At 40.8% G+C, this 23,908-nt stretch overlaps 4 protein-coding genes across 10 annotated transcripts; 2 read left to right on the plus strand and 2 right to left on the minus strand.

The window, feature by feature from the left end:
* Positions 1–79: 79 nt before the first annotated feature.
* Positions 80–2,597, minus strand: ccl20a.3 (chemokine (C-C motif) ligand 20a, duplicate 3). The gene is made up of 4 exons (XM_086173032.1): positions 1,126–2,597; positions 821–929; positions 660–734; positions 80–338 (listed from the first exon to the last, which is right to left on the minus strand). The coding sequence occupies exons 1-4, from the start codon at positions 1,199–1,201 to the stop codon at positions 293–295; spliced, it is 306 nt and encodes a 101-aa protein (XP_086029158.1). The 5' UTR covers positions 1,202–2,597; the 3' UTR covers positions 80–292.
* An 875-nt stretch (positions 2,598–3,472) lies between these two features.
* Positions 3,473–13,252, plus strand: capn10 (calpain 10). 3 transcript variants are annotated; one of them, XM_086172101.1, is made up of 13 exons: positions 3,473–3,569; positions 4,116–4,348; positions 5,745–5,876; positions 5,975–6,171; positions 6,281–6,513; positions 6,593–6,734; positions 6,899–7,065; positions 7,162–7,415; positions 7,886–8,091; positions 8,852–9,107; positions 11,782–11,972; positions 12,086–12,131; positions 12,557–13,252. In XM_086172101.1, the coding sequence occupies exons 2-13, from the start codon at positions 4,190–4,192 to the stop codon at positions 12,584–12,586; spliced, it is 2,013 nt and encodes a 670-aa protein (XP_086028227.1). In that variant the 5' UTR covers positions 3,473–3,569; positions 4,116–4,189; the 3' UTR covers positions 12,587–13,252. The 3 variants fall into 3 exon arrangements, with proteins under 3 accessions (XP_086028227.1, XP_086028228.1, XP_086028226.1); XM_086172102.1 differs by having other exon boundaries at positions 3,482–3,559; XM_086172100.1 differs by having other exon boundaries at positions 3,493–3,783.
* Positions 13,253–14,442: 1,190 nt separating this feature from the next.
* On the plus strand, positions 14,443–20,048 carry eif4e2 (eukaryotic translation initiation factor 4E family member 2). 2 transcript variants are annotated; one of them, XM_086172111.1, is made up of 8 exons: positions 14,443–14,641; positions 15,732–15,843; positions 15,929–16,063; positions 16,162–16,266; positions 16,356–16,508; positions 16,588–16,728; positions 17,344–17,419; positions 17,497–20,048. In XM_086172111.1, exons 1-7 carry the CDS (start codon positions 14,622–14,624, stop codon positions 17,377–17,379), a joined length of 702 nt encoding a protein of 233 aa, XP_086028237.1. In that variant the 5' UTR covers positions 14,443–14,621; the 3' UTR covers positions 17,380–17,419; positions 17,497–20,048. The 2 variants fall into 2 exon arrangements, with proteins under 2 accessions (XP_086028237.1, XP_086028236.1); XM_086172110.1 differs by having other exon boundaries at positions 14,449–14,641; positions 16,588–16,724.
* LOC147218770 (phospholipid scramblase 1) lies at positions 18,689–22,856 on the minus strand. 4 transcript variants are annotated; one of them, XM_086172108.1, is made up of 8 exons: positions 22,566–22,856; positions 22,434–22,511; positions 22,275–22,352; positions 21,997–22,189; positions 19,131–19,242; positions 18,956–19,055; positions 18,812–18,870; positions 18,689–18,715 (listed from the first exon to the last, which is right to left on the minus strand). In XM_086172108.1, the coding sequence occupies exons 1-8, from the start codon at positions 22,741–22,743 to the stop codon at positions 18,689–18,691; spliced, it is 825 nt and encodes a 274-aa protein (XP_086028234.1). In that variant the 5' UTR covers positions 22,744–22,856. The 4 variants fall into 4 exon arrangements, with proteins under 4 accessions (XP_086028234.1, XP_086028235.1, XP_086028233.1 ...); XM_086172109.1 differs by having other exon boundaries at positions 22,434–22,503; positions 22,561–22,856; XM_086172107.1 differs by having other exon boundaries at positions 22,434–22,530; positions 22,561–22,856.
* Between the last annotated feature and the right edge of the window lie 1,052 nt (positions 22,857–23,908).

Below are 23,908 nucleotides of genomic sequence, written 5' to 3' on the forward strand. Positions count from 1 at the left end.
AAAATACACAGTCTTTATTAAGAAATTGGTTTACAATGACCCTTATGCTTTAGGCACCTTTTTCACAAATCAGTAAACAATTAAGTCTTACAGTTGCGTGGTGGGAGGTGGGAGATGGGAGCTGGGGCACCAAACAGAGAGAGAAGTGTTGGGGTGGTCAGTGGAGATTTATGTCGGAATATCTCTTAGAGAAAGATCAGAAGGTTGTCTAAGGAATGGAGGGTCAGCTGTTGAGAATATATCTTCTTCTTTTTTGAACAACAAAAATTTTTTTTGAATAGTAAACCATCTGTTATGATGGCTTGGAGGCTGTCCGATGAATTTTTGCGGCTGTTTCCCTGCAAGGATGATAATTCAGATTATTACCCAAACACTACATTGAACTTTTTAGGGTGGCAGAAAAACTAAATTCACTGTGACCTATGATTATGTTATTGAATATCAGATTTGTAAAACTTATACTATTATATTATTATATTTTATTTTAAAAGTCAATAACTGTGTCAACACCCAACATACATAGACACACACAAACATATATTCATACTGTATATACATAGAGTATTTACATGCGTGTGACTATGTGTATGTATGTATGTAACAACCCATCCAAATACCCAAAACATTAATTGCCCTCAAAATGCAATTTTATATCTTACCTCAATTTAATGATATAGTCCATCACCCAGGCGTGAGCAGGATTTGTGCAAGCTTTGCCTCTCCTTGTATGGAAACTGAAAAAAATTAGAACAGAAATTAAGGTGAGCACAAGCAACTTATCACGAGCCTTCGCAGTAACACTTATTTGGTAGTTACTCACATAATGGCATCGATAGAACACATTTGTGTTGCATTCTGGAAGGAGAACCCTCTGATAACATGAAATGGTATTTTTTGCTTCGTATAACTTCGACAGCATTTATGAAAGACTGCAAAACAACCAAAAAAAGACAAACTAGTAAGACACCAGAAAAGAAAAAAAAAACAGATGGATTAATTCGTCTTTAAAAAAAATCTATGTATAAAATATGAATCAGAGTATTGAAAAAGACAAAAGACAACAGAAACATGGCACATGTAAAGGTTGTGTCAGACACTAGAAATAAAAGATTAAGAAATGCATACCTGCAGATGTGCTAATGGCCATCAGGCAGATGGTGAGGAGCACGAGCATCATCACTGGAGCTCTGGTCAGCAACATCTTCCAACTTACTCTGAGCTCCGGTCACACCTGTCAGTGAGGCTGTTGCAACTCCTGGGGAAACATCCTTTATATAGTGAGTCAGGTACCAACCCACTCAGAAATATTTTACCACAATAGAAATTTCCCCCAAATGTCCCAAAGAAAGGGAAGGAACTGTGGGTGGAAAGTGCTAACATACGTGCCCTAAATCCTTTGCCATTCATTAGTAAATACATTAAAAAATTGTCATCATATAAATTAAAAATACTTCATGCATCCAGGAGCACAAGTTATGGGAATGTTACATAAGCTTTTTTATCCAGCCCGCCAAATGATTTTCTTTGAATATTTAAAAAAATATTTTCAATCAATATTGAATTAAGAAACTGCCTTCTTTTTTCCTTTTGCTTAATTTTGTATGGATGACTCCATACAAAATTATGTTGGTACATTTATATGATCCTTAATGATTTTAAAGTTGAAATAAAATGCCAAAAGATTTTATATCGAAATTGCAATTTTACCTCGTTGGCCCCACGCATAAAAATTAAATAAGAAATGTGGCCTGCTTGCCAAAATAATCGCCCACCCCTGTTCTAAGATATTAAAATATAAACCATTCATCACACATACTAACTTTTATCTTATTCAAGGACAAAGTCCACATTAAAAAAAGCAGACAGGTGTCTGTGATCCATTACTGTGAATTACAAGATGTGAATCAAACTTTAGATGAGAAATGTCAATGATTCAAATGTGGCAGGTTTGAAAAAAAGCACAGAAGATGTTTATGTAGAAACCTCCAAATGAATTGTTCTAATTTGTTTCTAGGTCACAGGAACTAGTAATGTACCCAAGAACCACGCATTAAAGGAAAGAAAAGTTTACACAAAATAGGTCATGATGAAGATTTGCTTCTTATTGTGCCTTGGAAACCTTCTACCAAAACCACCCTGTACAATGCACTTTTCTGATTTCCTGCTGCAAACCTCTACACTATGAAACAATGCTTATTTATGTTGTATTGATCAGGCACCTCCTGATATAAATACAAATAACAATATTTACAGGCCTGAATGCAAGTCGATTTTTTTTTGGGGGGGGGATCAGCCATTCTGGTGAATTTAATACATCAAGATTCATTTCCAAGGGGCTACATTCTCAGTGTCGACGCTATTCAATCAAGTAAGTGTTGTGAAAACTGCTGGAATTGTATTTCGATACTCCAAACTACAAATGCTCTATCAGAAATGTGAACACTGATTCAAGACAGACTTGTGGACATGTGATTTCGATTAATATATACACGTATAAAGGATCCACATTTCAAGCGGTGAGACACATTTCCTTAAATGATTCCAAATAACAAACAAAATAAATAACAGTATTGTCTTTCCCCTACACTCTACATGATGGCGTTATTAAATATGTACTGTTTCTTATTAAAAAAAAAAGATAAATGAGGCGAAGGAGCACATTTTCATTAAAAAGAAACAGCTTATTTAAAAAACGTTTGCTTTACAAAATGTGTAAATGATCACTATTTTTGTCAGTAATGTCAAACTATTGTGTTGTTTGTTGTATTCAGTTGTGAGTATCTAGTTCCGTGGTCCATTAATTTCAGAGTCTATTAGAAATGAAGAGACTGAAGAGCTCCCATTGGAAATGAATAACAATATATCAATAAATCACCAAAATTGCATATTAAATATGTAGTTTTTCAATTCACAAATTAATCTAGGGAAAGCAGAGGAGGGGCTTTTGAACCTCCTTGACGAGCAAAAATCTGCTGCATGTCACACTTTCCAGCTGACCCATATTAAATTTCCGAGCTGCTAAGAAAGCAAAGTCTGAACATTAATTAAAATGAAATCTATTGATCCCCATAGGGGAAATTTCTTCATCGAAAGAAATTCACCTTTTCCAAAATGCATGATAAGAAACACATTGTAAAAATCCATATATCTAATGTTTATAAGGGAATGTCACAACAAGAAAGAAAAAATAATCACAGAGAAAAGTGAGTTTTGTGTGTGAATCTTTGATGATTCAAAGGGGTAAGAATGACATAAGAGGCGGAGAAAAAACAAAAGTAAGAACATTGGTTGCACCTAAAGCATGTTTTCTCAGTTACTGAACAACACTTTTGCCGTTATACGACGCAGTTTTAATGACAGTGAATTCGATTGATTATATATTTTATATGACTTTGCCGGAATGCTGTAATTCAAGCCTGTAACTTCCTCGCCACTCAAACTTGATGTGCACTTCCCGTCGATAGAGGGCAGCCGTGTTCAACATCACAGGACCACAGGAAGGATTCACTCTATCAATGAGCTGCGAGATGAGCGGCTCAAACTGGTTTCAAACCCGTGGGTAGGACATGGTATTCACCTCATTTTACAACAGTATTCAAAGCTGAATCTCGCATTATTTCCTTAGCAACTCGAGAATGTAATGACAGCTATAAAACCAATGGTGATATGATGATACACAGCATCCTTTGCTATAAGCTAATGTTAGCTAACCGGAACGCCTAGTCGCTATGCTATCAGAACGAAAGGCAGTGACGAGGGGCGAGATGGTGAAAGAAGGGGGAGGTAAGACACTGAAACAGCGGGGGAAGTTGAATGATTGACCTCTTTTTAAAACCAATCATACTATGTTGGCTTTAAAAACCACTACAATACTGTCATTAGTGTTATCAATTACACCTCAGTTGATCCTGCTAGCGTTACAGAAACACTGCTGGTACAGCTACACTTAAATTATGCGGTTTGTAGCAAAACGTTAAGTTCATACTACAGCAAATAACAACAAATTATACTTTCCTGAATGTGTTTAGTCTATTACAACATAATTTCATTTCATATTGAATTTGTATACTTAATATGCAGTCCGTTTTATTTCTCTTAATTGCTCTTTTATGCAGTACAAGTTTGATCATGTATATGGAGGTGTTAAGGATGCGAGTACACCAATGACAGAGAAGGTCCATTCAGGCTGATGCACAGAGGAGCCATGGAAACTAAAGGGATGGAAAGGTGCAGAAGTGAAGCTCTGTTCGAAGACCTGGATTTCCCCCCTGATGATAAGTCACTGTTCTCTGATGGCTCTACACCGATTGCCCGGCTGCGGAGCAGCATCACCTGGCAACGTCCGCAGGTCTGACCAAGAACCATGAGTACATGTGAAATACCACCAAGCATTTATTTGTTTTAGCGCACCTTGACAAATGTGATCATGCTGTGGCATGACAAGGGAAATATTGTTTCACTTGATTCACCATTCCCTTGTTTTAGATTTTCGATTTTTCCTCATCAAATAATCAAGTTTAATAATGGGAGTGCTGATAAACAGAGACTGCCCCATGTATGTAAATTCTAGTTTAATATCTTAATTGGAAAATATATAACACAATTTGTTTTATGTGCATTCATTGTCTATGGCTGAATATAAGTTGTTTGTAACATGACATCTAGTCCTAGAAATTTGAATTAGAATGTCTGTGACAGGTAATTGGAAAAGTATTTTTTCAAATAGTGTTGTCAGTTAACAAAAATTAAACCTGCTCCAAAGTTGCTGATGCCAAAAAAAGGGGGGGGGGGGGGGGGCATGGCCCAGGAGGTAGCACAGTCGTCTCTGGAACATTCTTGGTTAGATTCCCGACTCTTTCTAGTGTGTCGAGGTGTTGTTGAGCAAACACTGAACCTCTAACTGCTCCCCTGGCGCTGGTTGACAGCATGCCTACTGTTCATGGTTCATCCATGATGGGTTAATTGCAGAGATCGAATTTCCCCATGTGGATTAATAAAGGATAAATGATTATTATTATCATTATTATCCAGACAATAGGATATTCAAGTTTGTCTTTTCACATTGATTTTTTTGGTCTTCTCATCCACCTGATTTCCTTTTTCAGATAAACTACAACCTCCATCAGACATCTTAATGTCACTGAATTGACACCCAGTGAACTGATTGTTTGCAGACTATTCAGCAGAATCTTGTGATCAAATTAGCTTTAATATTACAATAATTATGGTTCAAATATCAGTTGATGTAGTTAATGTTAGACAATTTCATCCCACAGATACCAAACGTGATCTCCACTATCAGTATTGTTCCTCATCAAAGTGCAACCGCATCTTGTTATCTTCAGAAAATGATATTATGGGAGGCCCTGCTTTTGAGTCAACCAGATATGTGTTTGTTCAAATATAACTCCGCTTTGACCTGGTTTCTATGTTAAGAAATCTTATGCGAAATATTGGGATGGTTGTACCAACTACTCAAAGTACATATAAAAGTTAAACTTTGAATTCACTCTTAGCTGGTGTAAAGTTGTCCTTAAAATATAAGATGATAGTAGGTTTATTTTGAATGATGAGGTGTAACAGCCAATTTGCATCCTGGACCACTGGACATTTCAGAATAACTTTGTTTTTGTGTATGTCAATGAGTAATATCAACTCAGCTATTTAAAAGGTGATATTTTTGCTGTCGTTCTTTTGCAATGATTTCACTCTGCCTTCAGTTCAATTCATTATCACACCTCCAGGAGATCTGCCAGGCACCAACTCTCTTCACAGATGACCCTATCTCGGGTCATGCAAAGCAAGGATTTTTAGGTGACTGCTGGTTTCTCTGTGCCTGTTCTGTCCTGCTCAAGAGAAAACATTTGCTGCAAAAGGTAGACACAGTATCTGTTTCATAATTTCAATTAAGCTCATCCTAGGTTTATCTGTTTAATACCTCCTGTATTATTACCTCGTTGAAACTCCTTTGTAGGTGTTTCCTCCAGACCAGCCCATGTGGGGTGACAAAGGGTACAGGGGCTCCTTCCAGTTTCACTTTTGGCAGCAGGGATATTGGACCGAAGTGACCATTGATGACTCTTTGCCCTGCATCAATTCAGCTCTGTGCTTCTCACGCTGTCAGTCCCCCAGTGCCTTTTGGGTAGCTCTATTGGAGAAAGCCTATGCCAAGTAAGAACTATGAGATATTTGGTTGTAAGCTTCGATATTGTAGGGAACTTAGCATCTAATCGGTCCTTGTAAAGATTGTTAGAAAACTCAAGATCTTTTACTTTTTTAGACTTCATGGCTCATATGAGCAGCTGTGGGCAGGGCAGGTGACTGAGGCCATAGTGGATTTAACTGGTGGCCTGGCAGAATGCTGGAGCTTGGCACACTTTGGATCAAATGAGGAGCTGACCAGACCAGACCAATACTGTGACCTGGCCAGGAAGAGAAGGGAGTACCTTGGCCTTCTAAATGCTGTGAAAGACACTTGTTCACTCAGTTGTTCTACTCACAGCAGTCCTGCAGGTCATCTCAATCCTTCAGTTACAGTAAACCTTCTTAGCTGTTGTGATAATTGTTTTAATGATGTTGTTGCCCTTTGTAGGTGGGAGTGAACTTGGTCATTACCATGCTCTGATGGTCATGGAGTGGCTGGATGTGAAGACGCAATCAGGGAGTGAAGTTACACTACTCAGGATCAGAAACCCTTGGGGGAGATGCTGCTGGGGCGGAGCTTGGGTTGTAGGGTATTCATACGTGTGTCTGTGTGTGTGCGTACGTGTGTCACAGAGGTTTTTTTTTCTTTTTTAAATTAGGTCAAGGTGAAGTTGCAGCATACACGATTATCATCCAGACAGTCTAAAGCAAGAAGCTCCACATTCAACGTTGAAATTTTTATTTAATTCCACAGAGGTACAGGATGGAGGTCTATTGAATCTCTTCATGCAATGGATCTACAAGCCAGAGTGTCAGAAGGGGAGTTCTGGTTAGATGACAATGAATTTCTTACCCAATTCGATGATGTCACAGTAGGCTATCCGATCACTATGGAAGGACACCTGCAAAGTATATATACAGGTAATTGTCTTTTTTTTTTTTAAGTACTGAAAGCCATTTTTTAGCATCCAATGTTTTTTTGAGATTGTTTTTATCCCTGTTGCTTTTCTCAAACAGGGAATCTGCTGACACATAGCCATCAACTTGCTGGTCGGTGGGTTAAGGGGTACTCCGCAGGTGGTAGTCGAAATTGCAGCAGCTACAGTAGCAACCCCAAATTTTGGCTCAAAATGTGTGAACAAGGTGAAGCGCTCCTGTCCTTGCTGCAGCACAGTAAACGTAGAACGTCAAACAAATATGCAAAAATGCCTTCTAAGGATAGCAAGAACAGACACCAGCACTACGATGCTATTGCTCTACATATGTGGAAGGTTCGTATCATCATTCTCCATGGACCTGCTTATTAAATTATCTCTACTGTCATTATGGATATACTTAACAAAACTTTGGAATGGTCCTTTCAGCTTCTGCAGGCCAACACTTGAGAATAAGGCCTAACTCTGAAAATTCTGGACAACAAAAAAAGACACCATAAAGAGTCAAACTATAAATAGATGTGAGAACAAAAAACACCATGAGTACACAAATAGAACTATTTGAAAGAAACAGTAAAGTTTGGAATCTTCATCTGTGTTGAGTGTAGAAGATACTCATCTTATTTTAGGATTTTTAAACAGTCACATAAAGGGAGTTCCAATGTCACATGTACTTCTATTTCTCCTTTATACAACTGACTTTGTTTTAAACTGAGGTTTTAATGTTTTAGTTTCAAAAAATCTGAATATATGTGTTAAGTAATTGAAACAGGCTCATGTGTATTTTTTTTTTCCAATGCCGTTAGGTGGAGAAGAAGCGTTTTAATCTGTGCCGGATATTAAACAAGCCTCCATTTGCTTCTACTCACTGCCACACATATGATAGAGAGGTGGTGCTCCACAGGCAGCAGCTGGAACCTGGGTACTACCTACTAATCCCCAGCACCTACCAGCAAGGAGCAGAGGCACGCTTTCTCATCAGGGTCTTTTCCTCTTCCCCCTCATCCCTCAGGTATAGAACAATAATAAGGAAAATAAGGTCAAATTGTCATTGTCTTTTTTAATATTATGAGAAGCATTAATCATTTTGACAAAGGTTGGTTACTGTTCGATTAAAATGTACACCACCTTAAAACTATTAGGCTGAATCTAGAGATTAAATTATCATGCTAAGACTAAAAATGACTATGTGTCTACATGGTCACAGAATGAGTAAACCAAACCCTATTGGTTCATACTTTCAGACGGTTCGCTGTCATACTTTCAGAAGGTTCACGGTCCACTGTTCCACCAAAATGTTGTGAAATAGTGACATCAGTACTTATGCTTCCTCTAAATTATTCATATCACCATAATGTGGTGCCACTGACATATCCAATGCAATAACTGCAGGTACTTCTGCATGCTTGAAATGGATGTGAGAAAAGATGGTGTAATATATAATCCACTATCAAAACTTTAGCTCACCAGGTCTTTGAATTAATCTTACTCTTAAGAATTAACAATAATGTCCCGGGATTTGCTCCATTTGTTCAAAAGACTCAATAACATGAGGTGAAACTACTGCAGAATTATTTCTTTCCCCTCACTGATGCTTTAAAACCAATGAATGACTGAATGTAGAGTGTCTGCTGAAATGTTTTTCGTTACAAAATTTTGGAAATATTATGTACGGTATTTCACCTCCAGCTAATTTTTTTCATTCTCAATGGAAATGGCAAACTTCATTGTATTTTTACTGGTACTGACTTTAGTATCTTATTTCAAAACAGTGCCGTGAAAAATCCAGCACCGTCACTGCCATTAACTACGGGTGGAGAGTGGGAGAACAGTAACTTCCAAGGCTCATGGGTAAAGGGAACCACAGCTGGAGGAGGCAGGAACTTCCTGTCTCACTGGCAGAACCCTCGCTTCCCTTTTACAGTGGGTGATGAGTCCACAGTAACTGTAGGACTTAATGTCAGGATTACCCTGCATCAAAATTCCTCTGACACCAATCTGCACCCAATTGGCTTCCACATCTATAAGGTCAGTTTTTCCCAGTTTACTTTTTCGTAAGTTAATACACTACAAAGAAATAAACGCATTTTGACCAAAGTATAGAAATCTCCTTATTAATATGTATGTGTGCCTGCGTAAAAATTTGGAAACATTGAAGAAAAAGTAACTTATAGATTGCTTAAGTTCTCCTCACTAATTAGATAACGCAGTTTTAGAGAGTGAAAGCAACTCTTGCACAAGATTTTTTTTCCCAATTTGGGGTGTTGATAATTGTATTGGATGCTCTGGTCAAAATCTTCTTGTCATAGCAACTGGACTTGAATTTCTTGACTTGAAGATGTTTCACAACTCATCCGAGAGGCTTCTTCAGTTTTAGTGGCCTGTGGGGGGTTTCCAAATATAACTCCTAGGATTGTGGGCGAGTCCATTACATGGACTGAGGCTCATGTGGAAGTTACCGGGGACTAGTTCTGTGCTGGATCTTTCCAGGTTGTTTGGAAAGTGCAGATGGGCCTGGTCCGTGTTTGCTTATCCATCTTAGTATTGATCCCAGTACGGCATTGTTGGTGGAAAGGTTGTGCCTCAGCTCCCCTCCTCTTTTCAGAGATGTTTTTCTGTTTTGACCAATCTGTCGTCTCTGGCCATTGCTGTCTTCAAAGAATGGCCGTTATCCTTCAGGTGTAGGTTGGCTGCAGAGTCCTGTCCTGAAGTGGTGGCTCCCCTGTGATGGGCCATGCGTTAGTGTAAGGTCTGTTTAATCTTTCCAGTGTAGACATCATCCCAATCCTCAGTGCAGTTGATGGCACACACCAGATTTTCGATTTAATGCCTGGGTGTCTTGTCCTTGAGATGTATCAGTCTTTGCCTCAGGGTGTTGTGGGGTTTGAAATGTATCAGTATATGGTGTTTGTTGAAAACCCTTAGGAGTTTTTCCAAAACACCAGCAACATAGGGTATGATAATGTTCTTCCATTTGTTGTTGTCTTCCTCCTGTTCTATGTTCTTGCTTCTGGTTTCCGATTTGGCAAAGGCCCAATTAGGGTAGCCATAGTATCTTAGGGCTTTCCTAATATGGTAGACCTCGGTCTTGCTGCATTCAGCGATTGATGGGATGTTCTTGGTCTGGTTGTGTAGTTCTGGTTACTCCGAGTTTGTACTCAAGGGGGTTTCTTATAAATCCTGATGTCCAGGCTTCTGTCATGTTGAGGTGGGTGGTGTACGCTTCCACCTCATTCTTCTTGATCTTGACTCATCTGTCATCCACTGAACCAGTGGCTTGGTGTTGTGCCCCTGGAGGAGGTGAGGGCCTTGCTCTCACCTCCTCCATGTATAAGCTTGCCACTATGGGGGATGTGGGCGAGCCCATGGCATATCCATGTTTTTGATGACAGAAACTGCTGTTGTATTGGAAATAGGTGGTCTGTAGACAGAGGTCCAGTAGGGTGCAGATATGATCTGTGGTGAGTTTTATTTTATTTATCAAGGTGTGGTCCTTTATGAGGCGTTCCCTCACTGCTGTGACTGTATCCTATGTGTGCATAGATGTGATCAATGAGGTTACATCAAAAGACACGGTTTCGTCCAGGTCTAACCTGATCTGCTTGACCTTAAAATTCAAGTTCAGTTGGCACGGCAAGAAGATTTTGACAAGAATTCACCATGACCAGGATGACTGAGAACCTCAACAGACATGTATTGAATATGTTGGTCTGAAATATCAGATCCAGTCTGAATCCAGTCTGCTACTTGAATAGCACAGCTGTTCTAGAAGGCGCCACTTCCACATCCAGAATAATTTCTCATCACACAAATATTGTGATCATTCACCAAAATTGCCCCTGAACCCCTGAGGGACAAAATGGACACTATGTAAAAGAAATGTTGGAACGTCTTGTTTAAGACTTATTCTATTGCACATTACATATAAATGACTGTCGAGTACTCAGAAGGATTAGTTTTCAGACCACTTATATTAGAAATCACCTCCAAATAATACATTCTTCTTTTTGTAAGGAGTTGATGCAGAATGCATCATATTTTGCTATTCTCACAGAAATTATGTTTTCCCTTCACTTATCTATGATAACAGGATCCCTGCCTACCACGCAGATGGCCTTATGGTTGACACTGCCAGCGAATATTATTTTTTTGATCAATATAGCATCCCAATTGCCATTATGATCGTGCAACTGAAATTAAACATTCTCGCTGCTCTCCAGGCATATATATAATCAGAAAACTACAAAAACCTGAACGCTAAAGAGAGAGACCAAACATAGAAAGCTGGGAGCAGTGACAGGCCAATCGGGTTTATGACTGGATGGATGTGGCTTCAAGCCTTGGACATAAAGAGTGGAGGAAAGAGAAGAATTAGAGCGAAATAACCCTGAACTGGGGATGAATTACATTTTTATGATGTGATAAACATCTCAGATAAGTGGTAACTCTTACTGAAAGGTTTGAGAGCAAAACCAGACCAATCTGATCTGATCACCTTTTACTCATTGTCGCGTGCACACACACGCACATCCCCACTCACTCTCATACACCTTTAATCACTGTCATCTGGTCAAGTTTATATGCATGTATTTTCCTTAAACGTTGGTGAGGTTATTTTTTTTCAGGATTATTTGACAAAATGTGACAGTTAAATTGTTCTACATAGTGCTATGTCATGATTTTTTGTTCTCTTTGTACAAAGCTTTCAGACGGGGAGTCTGGTCAGATATTACCCAGGGATGACCCTGTTGCCAGTAGTACTCCCCACTGCTACACTCAGGATGTCAGCTTGTCCTGCAGTCTTTCACCTGGACGTTACACCATAGTGCCATCCACCTATCAACCGGACTGCACCGCCAATTTCACCCTAATACTGGCTCGCAGAGTACACAGGTCAGTTGAGCTCTCATTCAAAGCCAAACTTATAATGTGTCATTAGCATGTTCTAAATATGTGTTTCAGATATCATGATAGCCTTTAATAAAAAATGTGTGTACAAATTCTAGGAGAGTTGTGAAAAGCCAAGAAACACTTGGAAGAGCCATACAAGAGGTTGGTTGTTATGTTTATTTATTTATTTTTTGCTAACCTTGTATCAAATAATGATTAATTCAAAGTGACGTGGCACGGGGGATTAGAGTGGTCGTCCTTGAAACCAAACATTCCTGATTGAGAGGTCAGCCACTTGTGCCTGCCAGCTGGTCATGGTCCATCCATGATGGGTAAAATTCAGATAAATAATTTCCCACAAGGGATAAATAAAGTGTGAAATAATAAAAATAATTGATTGATTGAATTACAAATGTTTGGGGCTGTTTAGCAGACAAATAGACATTTAAACATAAAGCGTGTCATACTGGGGGAACCTTGAATTCTGCTGGCAATATTCTTTGTATTTTTGAAGTGTTAAGTTTAAATCAGAAGATGGCAGCAGAGAATAGTCTTTCTTTCTTACACGATGCCTCTCTTGTTGTCAGGTCTCTCACATCTCCGTGATGCAAAGCTAGTTCTCTGGGACTGTCTACTGCACCACTGATGTCTGCTCACTTCCCAGTGTTTTGGCCCATGATGAAAAAAGCAGTTCTATCCAGGCTCACCGCAGACTTCTGTGTGTGTGTGTGTGTGTGTGTGTGTGTGTGTGTGTGTGTGTGTGTGTGTGTGTGTGTGTGTGTGTGTGTTGGCATGTACTGTATGTACCCTGTGTTGCTGAGAAAGCATGCAGGCCAGAGATTCATCAGAGACGTGTGTGTCCGGACTTCTAGAAACGCCTTTATCCTGAACCGCTGAGGCTCAGGGCTGATGGGCAGCCGCACACACACTGACGATTGGGACATCAGAGGTTGTCGGTGGGCTGGGCTGCTAATGAAGTATGACAGGACTGGCTGGTGTAAACAAACAGCCGCCATTGAAGAGGGCCGCCGCTCCTGTGGCTCATTCACTCACTGATGCGCCTGCCGGACCTGGACAAAGAACCCTCTCATGAAGGTCCTCACAGAAGCACAGGGGGCAAGGGGCGATGAGATGGTCTCCAACTGTAGAGCCAACCAAACCACACCAGTCCATGCCATACCATGCCAGAATTTTACACCCATCACTCGATTCTGTACGCTCCTTACGGATGATTATACATCAAAATGAAATGCAAATTTTAAATTAAATGATTAGAAAATTGATGACAAATGTTAAGTTTTGTGTTCCCATCCACAACACTAATGCAGAGCTTAGTGACAGAACAAAGTGCTGGGAGTTTTTTAAGTTAGCTGTCATTTCGATTGTAGCAGAGGATGTCACATACATGCTGAGGATGAAATTTAAAATTTCCTGTTCCTGCAGTTTTTGCTGTGACATAGCGTTTCTCTTTAGTTATTTTTTTAAAAATAACCACAAGACTAGTTGTTAAAATAGAAAGACCATCTAAGTAATTACTTTCAAAGGAGTGCATCAACATGGAAGCATCGCAATGAAGTGCTTAATTTTTCAGATTACCGCATAGAAAAACAACATACCACAGAAATCATCCTTTTGGAAAATGGCTTGCCATTCCTGGATTTCCATGGATCTCCCCAAACACAGATAAAACAATTGTCTTTTACAGACAAAACTAATTGAAATATCCCTCAGCAATAAAACCATGAACACGATAGGATACTTATCGTTGATGTGTTGAGTTTTATCGATACATCTGTTATTTACTTGCTGTTGGTGGGAATTCGGATTTATTTTTTTTCTGGAAACCACGAACCCATTTTCAGATATGCCATGCTGTATCAGTCATCACATTGAACCTGTCTCAAACCAGCTCGGAGTTGGGTTCTCCTGTGTGATCCACCCAGTGAACCTTTACAATGCGGAAGTTCACGTGTAAATCCTGTTTTGACTTTTGACAGGCCTTAAAGTTGACTTATATGGTTGATCAGCAGCACCCCTGAGGCGACATCGATGCACCATGTTGTTCAGTATTTGTAAAAACACGGGTACGTCGAATCTAGTTTCGTATTTAAGGCCCAGGCGCCCCTTTGGTCCCCTCGGGCTCGGACAATGGCTCTGCTCTGCTCAGACCTGAACAGAGCCTCCGTTTGAAGCGGCCGCAAGAGCGGATTACAAGCGGGAGAGATGGAAGGGGATGAAACAAGGGATGCGCCACATCAGAGGAAGCCTGTTCTTTTAAAGAGGCCGCCTGTGTGTGTGTGTGAGTGTCTGTCTGTGTCTGCACACACACGTGTGTTGCACAGCCTCTTGACAGTTGCCTCGTTGAACTTTTCAGACCCATGCTCGGATGCGAGAAAATTGAGTTAATAAAAGCTGAAGAATAAAATGCTAAAAGTGAAACGATCGATTTCTGTCATTTTATCTTCTTCGCGTGTCCCCGCCGCCGGTGAAACCAGCTGTTTTGCCGAAGACAAGCTCATCTCGACCAACGAGGAACAAGATCCGAGTGCATGCGCGTACACGTGGTTTCACAGTGCGCGCCGCCCGCCGTTCCTGCGGAATTCAGGACAGGAGGCTGCGGTCGGACTCCGAAAAGCTCCCAGCTAGAAAATAATGAACAATAAATTTGACGCGTAAGTACCGGCATTAGTAAGACGCGGTATCGACCAGTGACGGGTCTCCCTGTGCGCCCGCACAGGCAGTGGGAAGTGTAACGTTCACCTACCCTGTTGCGTTTCATGCAAAATGAGAGGTGTGTCAGTTGAAATGCATGCTCGTACATGCTTTCTGACCTTAGAAATCCGGATAGGATTGGATTTTGCACATATTTGCCTTCATAAAGAAATGCGACAGCAAAGCGACAACAGTCACGTTTGTCACGGGTAATGTTCTATGTTGTTAGCTTAGCATAGCAGAAGGCCCGAATCCACGGCGTGGAAGTAGTTGCTAGCCGGGTTTCGATGCGCGCAGGCGCGGCTACTGCTGGACTCCCACCGCCCCGAAATACCAGCAAGTTCCGACATGCTCGATGTTACTAGCTCTCAGGCCAGGAACTGGAGGTGTGCACATGCACATCATTCAACAAGCCTGTCATTATTGGCATACCGTCTCTGGTGACTGCATCATTGATTATTAAGATCATTTACACGTTCACATTTTTGCAAAGGGTCAAAAGTCTTTCAATACAAACTTTTGGAGGCTGTCAGTTTTAAAGTAGGCCACTGTAATAAGGAAGTTCAGTCACTCAAATAGTTGCCTGAATACTGTTCACTGACAATGTTCATCTTCTTTGCCTGGTTAGCTAGAGGTTAATTTTCTTTTACATTCCTCTGATAGGAGAATATTCTGGTTTCTCAGCATGAAGACATTTCAGTATCTGCAGTACAACCACAACAGTCTTGTCGAAATCTTCTTGTCTTGGCAACTGGACTTGAATTTGGCCACTTGAAGACGTTTCAACCCTCCTCTAAGAGGCTTCTTCAGTTCTGAGCTGAACTAGAGAGGCCTCTCGGAAATTCAAGTCCGGTTGCCAAGACGAAGATTTTGACAAGAATTCACCATGACCTGGATGAATGAGAACCCTCACAGACAAACCACAACATTGCCACGCCATCCTTCTTATTAAAACAGCTCTAAGACTACAACTTGATGAGCGAATGACAACATTTGTGCAAATATAGATCTGACCAGTGGGTGAAATGTTTGCATTTACGTTAAATCCAGTCTTAAAGATGACGACAGTGGAGATCACGACCAGGACCAAGGCTCACCGAAAGACGGTGAGAAGGAAAAAATTGAGGATGAGGACAAGGAGCACAACACCTCCAAAAAAAAGGTGTGCATAAAGTGACTTAGAAGGAGTGACTTGTACTCACAAGTGCTTTCTTTGAATTCACCCCGCCTATTCCTGCTGTTTGTAGATGGTGGTGCCAGGTGCAGGAGAGCACCCTCTTCAATACAACTACACCTTCTGGTACTCCAGACGCACCCCGGGCAGACCGGCCAGCACCCAAAGCTACGAACAGAACATCAAACAGATCGGCAGCTTTGCCTCGGTTTGTCACCTCCTTTGGACCGCTTTAAAGGGGCGTATCAGCCAGATCAAGCCCCCCACATTACTTGAGGGTAGTAAACATTTCTTGTTCTTCTGAAGGTGGAGCAGTTCTGGCGTTTTTATAGTCACATGATACGGCCAGGTGACTTAACGGGCCACAGTGACTTCCATCTCTTCAAGGAAGGCATCAAACCCATGTGGGAGGCGAGTGCTTTTCACAGTGATTTGCTTTCGCTGTGGTCCATATGTTAATGCGTGAAAAAAGCCCATTCTGACACTCGTGTTGTGTCTAGGATGACGCCAATAAGATGGGTGGGAAATGGATAATCCGCCTGAGGAAAGGCTTGGCATCGCGGTGCTGGGAGAACTTGATTTTGGCCATGCTCGGGGAGCAGTTTATGGTTGGAGAGGAGATCTGCGGGGCTGTAGTGTCAGTACGCTTCCAGGTACATGCAAAAAAAAAACAGTATCTGATTATTTACGGAATACTGTCTATTTATAATCCGTCACTGTTCTCACCTCCAGGAGGACATCATTTCTATATGGAATAAAACTGCAAGCGACCAGGCGACCACGGCCCGCATCAGAGACACACTGCGCAGAGTCCTTAACCTGCCTCCCAACACGATTATGGAGTACAAGACACACACAGACAGCATTAAGTATGTATGTCTTTCTTTTTAATTCCCTCTCACTCAAACACAGCAGTATTAGCGCTCACAGAGATCTTTTATTTTCCACCAAGGAAATATTGCAAGTGCATAATGTACAGTTGCTTGTGCAGCAGACAAATGTACAACTCTTTAATTGTGTAGACGCATAAGGCAGCCTCAAATTGATCCCAAACTTGACATGGTATGCGGTATTTTTAGTCAAATAGCATCTGTTGCTTTAAGGTGGATCGTTAGTGTATATTTATTGTTCAGTTGTACAAAACAACACCGAAAAGATGTCTTTTTTTCAGTTAAAGTAATAATGTGTAATCATATAATAATTAAGATAATCTTATCGATACCTAGGAGTTTACGGTGCTATTTGTTGGGGCTGTTTTTAGATTTCTGAGTTTTACAAAAACAGAGTGATGGTTGTCTTGAAAGTTGTTGCAGTGCAGACAGAAGAATCCATCCAGTTGGTATTACTTTGATCTTGCTGGAGGTCTCAGTCATCAAATTTGGTTGAAGTATTGTTTGTGTTGTTGTTTTGAGGCAATCCCTATTAGAAAGAGAGAAGTATCATTGTAACTGTCTTTTTAACTGTGAATGGTCTGATCGTTGTTTGCAGAGCCTGGGAAGACTTCCATGGTCTAGTGAATGCTAGCGGTGGACGTTAGTCCCTAACGCATTGAGCCTTTGCAAAGGTATTAACTGTTTGTTTACTACTTCGTCCGCTTTCCCAACTTAGTCATAAACATGCTTGTCTGCTTGTGTTGCACAGGTGCGTGACATGTTGACGAAGCCAGGAAAGGCTATCTCTGTGCAGATTGACACTGGAATTGGAAGACAGAGCAATTGTCAATGAACAAAGTCAAGAAGATCACTCTGTCTTTTTGTCAACTTGCAAATAAGGAGAATACCCATTCAGCGGAAGACTGAAACAAGCCGAAGAGGGAAATAAGTGTTCTTTTTAATCAACCACAGAGACTGAAGTCTAAGTTAATTTTTTTTTTTTTTTTTCTTTTCTTTTTTACTGCAAGTTTTAACATGACTTGACTTGCTACCACAGGGAGGACTGGTGATTTGGTCAGAGTTCTTGACAAAGTGTACTTGACAAAATGTATCGAAACCAATCTTAACGTAATAACACGTTTCCTCAGTCAAATTGTTTTATTGGGACTCAGACAGGGTTGCAGGTAGAAGTTATTTTATTACTGTGCTGTATTTTAACTACAGTTCATCTGTTCAAGCTAGACAGGAATTTCTACTACGACGTACAAGAGATTTTTAAACATAGTCGATTTCAAAGATCACTTTATTGAATCGACACGATTCTTAGTCTTTGACTTGGAGGTAGAATCCCAAATGTGGAGATCCTTGTTGTGTTGGGCAGAAGTTTGTGTATCCCGGCATCTTATGAATGGACTGCCAAGCTGCCTAAATCACTGTGCCTGTCCTCAAGCCTGATCCAAACCAGGTTCCCCTTCTGTCAGTTTTATCTTTACCTCGCCTTCAACAATCTTAAGAAACAGGCACTGCTTCACAGTATGCTACGTAAAGCTGTAAGGTCTGAAGCACTGACCTTCGTCACTTTTCCATTTTGTAATACGAGAGACGTAAATGGATCTCTGAGTGTGTTACAGTTTATATCAATCCTTGGACTTTTTTTTTTATCCTCATCAAGAAAGCACCTGTAGTTTGTTGCAAAACTGTAATGCTGCCTGTTAATAGTGGCGTGATAATGGGTGCAGGTGTATGGCATAAGTGAAGAAGCACTATTGGATGATGGTTAATAGCAATAAATGTCAATTATGCATCTGCTGCTAAACTGTTTTTACATTCTTTCATTGGTTAAGAGGTTCTGCTTGGTTCATTGTCAACAACTACCTTTATTACACAGTTCTAATTTAATGATGCTCTTGCATGGCTGCTGACTCTCCTCAGTAGCATCACCTGTTGATCACTTTCACCCATCAGCTCATCTCAAAGAACATGTGATTCTGTAAGGAGATTTTAAGAGAAACGTAGATGAATGAGCAAGAATCCATCTGTTACAAGTTTAGCTGTTAAGCAAATACAGGAATGCAAATGCTTACCATTAAGAATGTTGCTGCTAAGAGTAAAAGTTTAGTTTGTGATTTCATAGCAACAGGCACTGTAAAATGGACATTCAAGAAACAGATAGATTATTATTTTAAGTGGAATTGATGATGCTTTAAAAGTATATGCATACAACTCACCGTCCAGCCCAAAATATTCATGGTCCATGTTGCATTCATTGTTGAAGCCAGGCCATTTCTTCCATATTGTGCCAATATTCTCACCAATATTTGAGACAATCTGACTCATGATCAAAGAATAAAAAGTTGGTATTACAAATATGTAGACATTTATTATGGCTTTCATGGAAACTACCTTGAACTGCTGGTCAGAGAAGCAGCGGTTTGGGCAGCAGGGCCCCTGGATCCTGATGGCGGAAGCTCCCTCTGTATCTTTTATTTCAATCAGAGGGGTGAACATGCTCCACCTAAAAACACCGATAGCTTACAGGGACTTAACACATCTTATGTAATTGTGAACCAAACATACTGGCAATCACTTTTCACACGGGTGCAGCCCAGCCTTGATGCTTGGTTGATCACATTTTCGGCTGTCATGATTCCGCAGTACCAAAACCATTGTTTGCTTGGTGTTAGAAGAGTTCAAATTGGGACAGGCTTTATTCTTGCACAACTGAGAGAATATTCATACCAAGTAGATCAGTGGCCATGGAAACTCCTGCCAGTTCCATCTTAATTAGACATTGTGTGTTACTTGTGGAAAAGTCTAAATTTGACACAGTGGCTCCCACCAAGCTCCGGAGACCAATTTAGGCCAGATGAAGGAAGTACTTTGGCGTGTCCATTTCTCCCATTAGGCAACATTCCTTTTGGGAAAGGATGATGCATTCCCGCCCTCTTGCAAAATAGAACTGTCAGTATGGCTCCATGCAAACAGCTGTTACGCCCATTAAGTCTCCCAGGCTTTGACGATACTATAGCCGTGCAGACTCAATGCTATTTACAGACAAGCCCAGGTCTACAGTTGTTGAGGGTGGCCAGAGCCTATGAGTGCATGGAAAACAGCTCGCATGACAAAGTTGCTGCTGAACAAAGCATAAAGTCTGTGCTGAATGAAAAAAGATAAAACGTATCTGCCGTGACAACAAACGTACAAAGAAATGAAAATAATAGCAATCATTTGCTGTCATGGCTGATGAAAATTAACTTTGGAGGAGTGATATTTTTATATGTAAATGTATGATTTTGAAAATAAACTATGACTTCAGACTACATCAAGTTTTGAGTTTTTATATACAGTATATCCATGATATGGCCAAAAGTATTCGATCACCGATCCAAGGTGTTCCAATCACTTCCATGGCCACAGGTGTATAGAAGCACCTAGGAAAGCTGAATGTCACAAACATTTGTAGAAGAATTGGTTGCTTTCAGGAGCTCAGTCAATTCCAGCGTGGAACTGTCGGGATGCCACCTGTGCAACAAATCCAGTTGTGAAATGTCCTCGCTCCTCAATATTCCACAGTCAACTGTCAGCTCCATTATAAGAGCATGGAAGTGTTTGGGAATAACAGCAACTCAGCCACAAAGTGGACACTTAAACTGACAGAGATGCTGAGCAGATGCTGAGACACATAGTGCGAAGAGGTCACCAACTTTCATCCGAGTTAACCGCTACAGACCCCCAAACTTCATGTGGCCTTCAGACTAGCTGAAGAACAGTGCTCAGAGAGCTTCATAGTATGGGTTTCCGTTCAATTCTGAGGAGCTGCATCTAAGCAACACGTCACCAAGTGCAATGAAAATCGACAGATGCCGTGGTGTAAAGCACGCCACCACTGGACTCTAGAGCAGTGGAGACACGTTCTCCGGAGTGCCGAATTGTGCTTCTCCATCTGGCAATCTGATGGACAAGTCTGGGTTTGGCCGTTTCCAGGAGAACGCTACATGTCTGACTACATCGTGCCAAGTGTGACGTTTGGTGGAGGGTGAGTTATGGTGTGGGTTTGTTTTTCAGGAGCTGGGCTTGGCCCCTTAGTTCCAGTGAAAGGAACTCTGACAGCTTCAGCATACCAAGACATATTGGACAATTCCATGCGCCCAACTTTGTGGGAACAGTTTGGAGCTGGCCCCTTCCTTTTCCAACATGACTGTGCACCAGTGCACTAAGCAAGGCCCATAAAGACATGGATGACAGTTTGGTGTGGATAAACTTGACTGGCCTACACAGTTTTGAGCTCAACCGCATAGAACAACTTTGGGATGAATTAGAGTGGAGACTGAGAGCCAGGCCTTCTCGTCCAACATCAGTGTGTGACCTCACAAATGCACTTCTGGAAGAAAGGTCAAAAATTCCCATAAACACACTCCTGAACCTTGTGGACAGCCTTCCCTGAAGAATTAAAGTTGTCATAGCCACAAAGGATGGACTGATGTCATATTGCACCCTTTGTGGCAAAAGGGTATGGATTAGGAATGGGATGTCACTTAAATACACACTCGAGTCAAGGCAGGTGACCGAATACTTTTGGCCATTTTGTGTGTGTATATATAAAGTGTGTCTATTCTGATTGACATATAGCAGGCAGCACATCTTTGTACCTCAAACCAGTAAGAAAGTCACCAACAGAGACAAGTGGATTTTCTGCATGTTAAAACTGAAGCCTGTGCTCTTAACATGCTTTCCAATGATTAGCAGAGAAGAAATCTATTTTGACATTTTTTCTAGCCTTAGTCTTTTGGGCTTGTAAACGCAAAAAATCCTTTATGACATGGTGCGGCACTTAACATCTCCTTAAGCGTACGTTCTCAAATACTGCGTGAAAAAGTCTTGCCATGTACACTTTGATGCTTATTGTGTAAAAAGTCTAGCTCACTACTCTATGCATGATTCCCGTCTCAAAAAACTTTAAAGTGGTGTAGAATTATTAAAAACAGTGAATGAGAAAGCACCCCTCTGCATAGAAAATGGCCAGATATAACTTACGGCGTCTGTCGCCACAAGTAGGAAGATTTTAAGATTTAGAAAATATAATATACGGACAAGATAGAAAAGCTGCAGCTCAACTTTCATAAAGTTAATAATCCCTGGTTGTTTAAAATCTTGAAAATAAAAATTTAAAATGTCAAATACGAGCTGGTCCTTTTTTTTCACAAGGTCATAAAAAAAAAAAGTGAGTTATATCAAGAACCAGATTTCAGTGTCAAAGTTCATGGCCTACCTCTGGCATACTGTGCCAATAAGTTGCTTTTGAGGTGTGTAGGCACTTAACTCCATCAGGCAGCAACCGAAACAGCAGGCATCCATCCGAAATGGTCTTTCAAAGTAGAAGACCTGGCGACCCTGACGGTCAAAGCCCTGCAAGGAGCAAGCACGGGCCGGACCACAACACTGCAGGCACAGACACGAACTCTCTGACAAAGGGGAGAAGTGGACATAAATTTGATAGCAATTTACTGATTGGAGCTCATCCTATACATCTGCGGTTGAGACTCATACCTTCCACAGCCACAAACAGCTGTGACCTGCTGACTCCTGCACTAATGCCGTAGATCCTCTGAGGAACACACTGCGGGCCTGAAATGAGGATTCATGCAACTGGGTCAAAAATTCCTTCATTGAGCGAGCAGAATTAAACAAGGACCGATATTTGCTGACCTTGCAGCTCTGTTCTGGCGGTGATATGAATCTGGCTAACTGTATCCAGTATTTTCAAAGACCAACGACACTCCTCTTCTTCTGTTTTCAGTCGTCCCTGGGCCTCCGTGTGCGTATTTGTTACCACAGGACCCAGCCGCTCGGTAGATTGCCGGCCAGGTGGAGTTTGACAGGGTCTGGATCCAGGTGAGTGAGTGTGACACTCACAAGAGGTCTCACACCTGTTCTGGAAAGCTCTGAAGATCATCCGGATGTGCTTCTCTCGCTCTAGTCGACCAAAAGGAAGAGGCTGGTTGGTCACCACGGACATGGTGTGAAGCTAGAGAGGTAAGAAGAGTAACGACACAGCAATGCTGAATAATCCTATTTTGAGCGCAGGAAACATGACCAACTGCTGTTCATTTAATCTGGGAATATTCACATGTTGATGTTTATCTTGGATTGTCAAATGTGGATTTACCAAATAGATTCCAGATAAATCTATGCACTTAAAGATGTATTAAATGTTTGTATCCATACTTCTAAAGAATTCTAAATTCCTCAATTATTGCAGTTTATATTTAAAGCAGCAAAAGGTAAAACACCTCGAAATGAAAAAGCATTCAACAGATCCAAACCTGAAAACATTTTTATTGTCCGAGACAAGCACAATAGTGCCTTTCATTGTTGCATTGAAATGTATTTGGCAACTATCGCGGATGCAATAAAAATGGTCTTGCTGTCTGATGGCTTGGGGATGTGCTGAGTCTAAGACCGTAAATGACAACATAAAAAGACAAATTCCTCCTGACAGCATTCATAATCATGTTTATGATGCACAAACGTTGTAATTTGCAGATGAAAAGTCACAAATGTTAATGTCAAGTCTCGCGCTCATGTTAATCTCAAATGTATATATGTTTGAAGTTGTATTATTGAACAGATTAAACTAAGAATTCAAAACAAGTCTGATTTAAGTTTATGTCATTTTTGTTGCATTTTTTGTTACAAATGCAACAAAAAAGCCGCATTACATGCGAATATAACTAATGCAGTATTAGATTTTGAATAAGGTAATATCTTAACATCCTCCAAACCTTTCGGAGATATTTGGCATGTAACGTTTAGTTCTCTTTTTTGGTCAAATCAGAGTCAAGCGTCCTCAGTTGCAGATTCTATACCTCCAATTGTTATCAGAAGACAAAGCACATTAAACTAACTCAGAAAGGCTTCAACCAGTGAGACCTAGCTTAGCACTAAGACATTGAATTGGAGAATAAACATAAAAAGTCTCTTGCTTACCTTTAAAAACCCGGCCACGCAGACTGCAGTAATGGAAGTGTGAGAAGGTCAATTAAATGGCGTGGGCCTCCTCACTCCTGCGTGTGCATGTGTGCAGATTCAAACAGTAATGTTTGGTATCGTGTGTTAGGGTATCTTACTCCCTTCCCCAGCTGCATCTCACCCCCGAATCTGTTGCCATCTCAACCACCCGG

Source organism: Fistularia commersonii, chromosome 25 (assembly GCF_037954325.1).
Source record: "Fistularia commersonii isolate RoL2024-O1a breed Wild chromosome 25, RoL_Fcom_v1.0, whole genome shotgun sequence".
In the NCBI taxonomy this organism is placed as follows: domain Eukaryota; kingdom Metazoa; phylum Chordata; class Actinopteri; order Syngnathiformes; family Fistulariidae; genus Fistularia; species Fistularia commersonii.